General features: G+C 39.6%; 1 protein-coding gene across 2 annotated transcripts; it reads right to left on the bottom strand.

Moving 5' to 3' along the window:
• Window positions 1-705: 705 nt before the first annotated feature.
• On the bottom strand, window positions 706-5,462 carry LOC107549433 (protein sprouty homolog 2-like). 2 transcript variants are annotated; one of them, XM_016230497.1, is made up of 2 exons: window positions 4,905-5,462; window positions 706-3,350 (listed from the first exon to the last, which is right to left on the bottom strand). In XM_016230497.1, the coding sequence occupies exon 2, from the start codon at window positions 3,297-3,299 to the stop codon at window positions 2,376-2,378; it is 924 nt and encodes a 307-aa protein (XP_016085983.1). In that variant the 5' UTR covers window positions 3,300-3,350; window positions 4,905-5,462; the 3' UTR covers window positions 706-2,375. The 2 variants fall into 2 exon arrangements, with proteins under 2 accessions (XP_016085983.1, XP_016085984.1); XM_016230498.1 differs by having other exon boundaries at window positions 706-3,342.
• Window positions 5,463-7,985: the final 2,523 nt, after the last annotated feature.

Below are 7,985 nucleotides of genomic sequence, written 5' to 3'. Positions count from 1 at the left end.
AACCTCAGCAAAAAAACAAACATGCGCTAACATGCTGAACCAACAGTGCTAGTAGTGCATATCATGTCACAAGGAAGAAAATGGGAAATAGGCACAGCCTTTTTCTTTGTGACTATACAAAACGAGGCATGCATTGCAAGATCAAAATATATTATTTTAAACACATTTACTATAAACAATGTGCAATCAACGTTATGACCTTGACATTTTAAGCTGCTTTAGTTTTAAAGAGTGATTCCCAACTGATGGTTTGTACTCCTAAAAATGGGTTGCAGTGATGAAAACCACTAAAACTGCAACTAACCATATATTTGTGCATATTTGTTGTAGACCAATTTTGGTGCAAATTCATGACACTTTATTTGGAATGTAAAATCTGAGACCTGAATTTGAGAACCACTACTTTAAAATAATACTTTATTTATTTCAAGTGATTTTGCTCATGCCTTATTTAAATAAAGCTGTGATAATGCAAACAGAGTTATCGGTTATGCTTTAGCAATCATATTTCCCTTTCTGAGTTCCTTAATACAGAAAGGTTAAAGATCACACCTTACACAACCACATCCAATCAACTTGCAGAGTGTCTAGGGAGCAAAAATTTCCTCAAAAGCAGAATTGATAAAGCATCTTGCGTATACCATATCTACACTCAATATTCCCACAGGGAAGTTTCCATAACACAAGCAAGGATTGGAGGGAGCGTAGCAAACAATGGCTTGCCAACAGAAACAATCTCTGATCCTCTTGATGTCAACTAGTGGTTCGCATACTTCAATGATTAAACCAGTGCCAGATGTTTCCCATGGAAGTAAATGCAGCCAGTATCCGCTGCTGGCAGGGGAGGCTGGAAGTTACCCCTGAAGGTCTGGCTCGAGATCAGGGCTTCTTTGTAAAGGAACTGGGGTTGATCGCGATCTGAGATCAGTTTGTTTGGGTGGTTTTAGGAGACAAGCTGTTGTTCCAAGTATTGGTGTTAATTATTGGTAATCATAACTTGATGACTTGACTGATTATTGGTAATCATAACTTGCACAGACATCTAAATTCAGTGTGACTATTACATAACTAAAGATTTGTAAAGTTTTCTTGGTCAACCGGAACAACACAAATGCTGCAATTTTCCAGTCAAGATTACACACGTCTCCAAATGGTCACGGTTAAAGCAAGATCATTCATGAAATAACAGTCAACACCAAACAATAGTCAATGTGGCATTTATAGTGAGCTATATTAATCTTCACTTGATCTCCTTTGTGCAGGAAGATGTCATCGATAGAATCTCTCAGTAACGCACCTATTTTGCTGATTTGCCAATGTACACTATCACTTTCATCGCTTTATTTTCAGATGACCTCGAAACTGAAGCTCTGCGAACATCATCGCTGTCATCATAAACGCAAAGTGAAACACGACCCTGACAGAAGATCCATCGGGTAAACAAAGGCGATTGAAAACACAGTAGATTTTCTGAAATGGGTCTTTGTGCACAAAGGCTAAAAACAAGGTCAACAGCAGGCCATAAAGAACACAGAAAATGCATTGTTTAATTTCAAAACGTTAATATAATTTCTATTTTATAGTGAACATATGCATCGGATTTGACACCCTTGTCACCCTTTTTTTTTGCAGCAACAACAGAGGTGGTTTTGTTTCTCAAAGTTGGGGTGATGCCTATAAAGATGCCTCTCAAAATAAATATTACTTTATAAAATAATAAAACTTCAAATAAATATTTTTACACTAAACAATGTGTTGAAATTAGAAAATAAAGTTTTTCTTAGGGTCACTGTACAATTTACAAGTATAGTTGTAGGGATAATTCATGTATAAGGTTTCTCTTCTATAAGGCAACATATCAAAAGAGTGATTGGATATACATTCGAAATGAATGTACAACACTATACAAGTTTTATATATGCATCATATATATGGATCTGTCAAGGTGCCTCTGGTTTGGCACAATGCTTTTCACAGTTGAAATATTATATGTACAAAAATAAAATCTCTCAGAAAAAGAGCTCATTTGCTAATTTACATACTTTGCAGATACTATTCACAAACAGTTAGTTAGGAGAGTCTGTCACCTTTATCAGTCATATTACTGAATGTCAATAGGGCTAACATTCTGTACTTCAGTTTAAAAGAAAACATTATCCCCCTTAAAGAGTGATAGAAAGAGAGAAAGTGGATGAGAGAAAAGCAAAAACAAACAAACAAGCAAACCACTTCAAACCAGTTTTTCCGCCAATCCAATGTCACCTCATGGTCTACAGTGCCAAAACTACAACAATTTGCGAATATTTTTCCACTGCTCTGAAGATAGTCCAAGATAAGGTTATCTTCCCAGTGCTACTCCAGGAACCAAGCCTAATTTATTTCTCAATTCCTTTGTTCTTGCAGTGGCATCCTGGCCGACTGGTGCAGTCATAGCACGCCTGGCACAACGCCACGCAGCCCTTTGCCGGGAGGTAGCAAAGCAGGCAGGGCAGGAAAATTGCCAGGACGCTTATGGCTGACCACCGCATGCAGCAATGCGACTGGCTGCAAGAGAAGGGCTTGTCCGCGCACACATCCTCATCGTCGCTGGAGCAGTGGTAGAAGAGACCCTTGACGCAGCAGACACAGGTCACGTAGTCCATCGTTGTTGTCGCCGAGCAAAGGCACCTGCGGCCACACATCCAACAGGAAGGCAGGGTCCGAGGACAGGTGCACCCTTCACACTTGCAGCGGCCACAGTCCTCACAGCGATTCGAGTGCTTTCCATCGGCAGCCTGGCCTGGGGTTGTCGCCAAGGGCTTCAGTTCATCCTGCTTCAGCTCTGAACGTTTGGGCTGCACCCTCACCACCCGATCACCCGTCCCGCCTGCGTTCCCCAAAAGTCTTTGCTCCGATGAAGTGCTGCCCGTACTGGCCCTGGCAGTACTGCGTGACCCGTCGCTGGTGCCACTGATGGATCTGCTCACCCCGCTCCTTGGTGACTGAGGGGCTTGTTGAGGAGTCTGCCGTCCAGCTTGTTGGGCTCTTGGGGAGTTTATATGCTCAGAGAGCTCAATGGAGGTGGTGGAAGTTGGGCTGGAAGGTTGCGAGTCCGTTTTCTGTTGGGAGGCCGGTGGCCGGGGTGCCACTGTCGGGCCCTCTGTGTACTCATTGCTGCTGCGGATGGTCCTGATCTGGTCCAGGGAGAGCACCTGACCCTCCCAAGGCTCTGAGTCCCCAGTCTGGGGTCTGCCACTGTCACGCAAAGCTCGCAGCAAGCCAGAGGAGCCGCTGCCGCCATTTTGAGCTCTCGTCTCCATCTTTACTCTGAAGTGGGAACTCTCCGGCTGGCATTGAACACATCTGAAGTCCTATGGGAAAGGCAGACAGTTAAACGAGAGTGTACAGGGAAGTAAATTCCCATAAACTAACCATATGTAAATCATACAAACTAGCCAAAAAGAAAAGGCAGATGGCAAGCTCCTTAATGCAAATCTCCCAACTACTCCCCACCTCAACAGCCCCAGAAGGCTGATCATCAATGGGGCGGGCCTTTACCACCTGCAGCTATCACGTTCATGGAACATCTAGTAAACTCAAAACCACTTTTGCTCTACAGTGTCTCGGGTGCTGCACATTATCAGATCAAGAATAAATAAGGGTATTGTGTACTGTAAACAAGTGCTATACAATTAACTTTTAATTTAATATTTATTCTTTTGCATTGATTTTGTGTAGCTTGTGTTTTTATTTTAACATTGCAAACACCATTCTCACTGTTCATTCCTTGCAGAGCACATTAGAACTTCTTTGTAAAAGATGGTATACGAAAAAAAATTAAAAGCAAACCCAACTTCACTTTGCTTTGTGGTTCAAGCTATTATTTTAGTCATAAGGATCCAAAATGATAAACAAATGCAGTTGTTTAAAGAATTTGAAAATGCAATTATTATAAAACTTAAAGAAAAGGTGGTCTTGTACCTGGATAATTCAGGCACAGTGTTAAGTTAATGTAAAAGTTCACATTCGCCATAATACATTTCCATAGTATTACTGTTAAAATAAAATTAGGAAGTTACTAATCTAGCATCTGGCGTGCATAGGAGCAATAACATGATGTCCACAAATATATTATGACGCTATCAATGGAGGGCAGAGCTCTTGGCATAAAAAAACTTGTATACAGAAAAATAAAATATCCTCATGTTGAAGTGGAAAAAACATGAAACCATACATCTCAGCACCAGTTGAGGTCAATCTAAATAACACTACCCCAAATTACCATATCAATGCACAATCTTTCCTTCCATGGAGAGGCCCCATCAGCAAAATGTCTGTTAAACATCTGTTTATCTCCTCACTGCTATTTAAACTTCTGATCTGGGTTATCAGCATGCATACTAACTTTATAACAATACTTGGTTGAACCTTTTTTGAACCATTTTTTATTCTTCCTTGCAACAGCAGCCAACGTTTTTATTTTTCATTATTATCAAAATGTTTAGCGTTCCGTCTTATAGGTTTTTATTGAGAGAAAAAAAGAAAGAAAGAAAAAAAAAGCTTCTAACGTAGATGACATTTATCAATGTCTATTCGCAACTTTAAATGAGACAAAAATGTAAATGTGTCAAGTTTTTATTAAAATCATAGTGGGTCTTCGTAATGGTTTTTATAATAAACGTGCAGCTGTAGACGACGTTTTTTAAGAGTGATTCGCAACTTTAAATGAACAGTCAGGCAAAGTACGTAGGGAACAGATCCGTATGGCAACTATTTGCACAGCTGCAAGAATGGCGCGGTGCATGAGCACTGGAAAAAGTCACGAAGAGCACGAAGATCTATAATATAAATGCACGACTAAATGAGCAATAAACGAAACGAAAATAAAAATTCACTGCAAAAAAGTTGCATCACATGTCACTTACCGTGATCTCACCACCTCAACCCCCTATTTGTGTTGTGAAGAGTATATCCTACTAGTAGGAATTTCTCTTTGGTTAGTCCTCAATTCATTGGTAGATTCATTCACAAAAATCCCGATGATAGCAAACACTCGCGCGTCCTCGTATTTGCGTATTTTTCCGCGCAGCTCGCGCGAAACGATAACATCTGAATTTTATTCCAAGTAGAACGCGGTGTAGTTTAACTTGTGCTGTTAAACCGCTAATAATGCCAAAAAGAAAATAAGTTCCAGAATCCAACAAAATGAGCAGAGTTTATAGAAAGAAAGAAAAACCGCTAAAGACTTTTTTTCAAGAAGTAGCGTTGCGGTTCGCAAGTTGAATGTTTGGCTGCATGGCACACACTGTGCTGATTTCAAGTTTTTCAGCTCTTGTTTTTTCTTCTTTCCGGAGAGGAGGTCGGGTTTATGCTGTAAATGGCGTCATGTGGAAGTGAAGGGGGTGAACAGAGTAGCTGTTGTCCCAGAGGATATATCGTATCCGGTCCCAGCTCATTGGCTCTACAGGACTCAACATTCACTCCCTGTGTGTGTGTGTGTGTGTTTGTGTGTCAGAACAGTGAACACTAGCACAAGTTCGTTCGATTCATTTTAGCGATTCTGCTCACTCGAACGATTCGGTTCAATGAACCAATTCAAAGAGCCGACTCACCAATTCTTTTGAGTCATTCGTCAAATGTGCTACGTCTTATTGTTGTGACCAGTGGTGGGGGTAACGCATTACGTAATCAGATTACTTTTTTCAAGTAACTAGTAAAGTAACGCATTACTTTTTAATTTACAAGAGAATATCTGAGTTACTTTTTCAAATAAGTAACACAAGTTTCTTCCCCCCCCCCCAATTTATTGATTGACAGCTCTCCTGTCCCCATGTTGAGAGAAATCAGATGTTACTAGTTCAAAATAAATATGAATATGCATTAATTCATCTAACTCACAAAAAAAACAAAACAACACAGATTCAGTATTCCTCAAAATGAATAAAAATAATGCAACTCAGAATATGACGCAAACCTGCAATGTTAAACAACACAAATATCCTTTATGTATTTAATCTCATTCTATTTGCTTCTGACCTTCGATGATCCAGTTCAACCGTACTAATAGCCAAAAATTACTCTAGACAAACATTTGTGTGTCTTTTTTTATTGCTGAAGTGTGTTGAAATTTCTTCTTCTGCATTCTACTGTACGGAATGTAAATTTACTTTCCCTTCAGCCTGAGGCTTATTCATTTCACTTTTGGTGTGAAAAGGCGTTTATATTTGCCAAAAATATAACTTTTTTATTTTAAAAACAAACAAGCAAGCCCTGTCCAGATTTAAAAAGTAACGCAAAAGTAACGTAACGCATTACTTTCCATAAAAAGTAACTAAGTAATGTAATTAGTTACTTTTTTTATGGAGTAACGCAATATTGTAATGCATTACTTTTAAAAGTAACTTTCCCCAACACTGGTTGTGACAGTGGCGGTTCTAGCTTGTATGGTGCCCTGGGCGAACCACCCCTTCTACCCCTTCTTGATTGTATTTTGAATTTGATTTTATTAGAAAACTGCGTGTGGCATTTAGTCTATTATTTATTTCATAATGTCAAAAGGCTTCGCGGTCTGGATGGACGCATCTTGCCAGTTGGCGACCCCTGATATAGATTATGCCCAGTGTTGTTATGCACATTATTCAACAACTTTTAGTTGAGAGGGTCTAGGTCGACTTTTTAAAGAAGTTTTTGTCAGGTTTGTTTCTTCAAACCAAAATTCTGTTTACAGTGAGCTAAAGGTTAACTATAGCCTATAAAACAGGGTGACCATACGTGCCTTTTTTTCCCGGACATGTCCTGGCCAGGATTTCTATATGGCCTAAATAGTTTTTTTGCTGTGCAGACCGATTAATATGACATCAAATTACAGTGAGAGCTGTAGAATAGAACAGTGGTTCCCAACCCTGTTCCTGGAGGCACCCCAACACTGCATGTTTTGCATGTCTCCTTAATCAAACACTCCTGATTCAGGTCATCAGCTCTTTAGTAGAGCTTTTCAAGACCTGAAATTGGTGTGTCAGTGAAAGGAGACATGCAAAATGTGCAGTGTTGGAGTGCCTCCAGGACCAGGGTTGGGAACCATTGGAATAGAAAGCAGACGACTCATGCTTTCGAATTGCTCTCACGGTACTTTGATGTCATACACCGATCGGTCTGCGCAGCGCCGCTTCAGGTCGAACAAACCTAATGTGTATGCGTATTTGCATCGCTTTGACCTTTCTTTGTAGATCCGACCTTCTCGCACAACACGATTGGTCGATTATGTGCAATGCCTGCATGTTATTGGTCAACCTACTTTTTGATCATTACCTTCAGCAAGTATGAAAACAGGAAAAAAAAACTGGATATTTTAGGCAATATAGAAATCTTGGCCATGCAGGACGTGTCTGGGAAAAAGGCACGTATGTTCACCCTACTATAAAATACATTTTAAACAAATCACTAATCACATAAACTTAAGTGATACATGATGACAATACTTGTGTTTTGTTGATACAGTGTCAAATAGTGATCATAACAGAAACCGAGCAGCCTGTTGTTACCTCCTCAGTCAAACTTCTGCACACGCTTATGGTACGGTATAACGTTTGTGGTAGGCTGAAAAATCTAAAACTGTTGAATTGCATAAAGTTATGTGTATAATAATAATAATAATAATGTTAACAGTTTTTTTTACTAAACAAAACAGTACAGTAGAATGTGCTATTCGGTTCAACAGAATCATTCAAATGAAGCTGTTCATTCAAAAGATTCATTTGCAAATCAGATATCCCTACAGAGAACACTGCCTCCGTCTTTCACGGCTTAAACATTTGCGCAGGAGAGCTTATCTATTGCTCAACCACTGCTGATACTTAAGTTTATAACTTTAACGCACCTTTTTCTCTTTTTGAAGACTTTTCAAAGATACATAAGTGGTAAAAGCTTCATTTGTTGCAATGAGTTCAACTTTTTTTCTGTTCTTAAACATCCAATCATCTTCCTTTTTGCAGTTATTGTGGCCACCA

The sequence above is a fragment of the Sinocyclocheilus grahami genome, unplaced genomic scaffold (assembly GCF_001515645.1).
Source record: "Sinocyclocheilus grahami isolate Dianchi unplaced genomic scaffold, SAMN03320097.WGS_v1.1 scaffold372.1, whole genome shotgun sequence".
Lineage (NCBI taxonomy): Eukaryota > Metazoa > Chordata > Actinopteri > Cypriniformes > Cyprinidae > Sinocyclocheilus > Sinocyclocheilus grahami.
The sequence above is the reverse complement of the archived record's forward strand: the minus strand, read 5'-3'. Positions and strand labels throughout refer to the sequence as shown.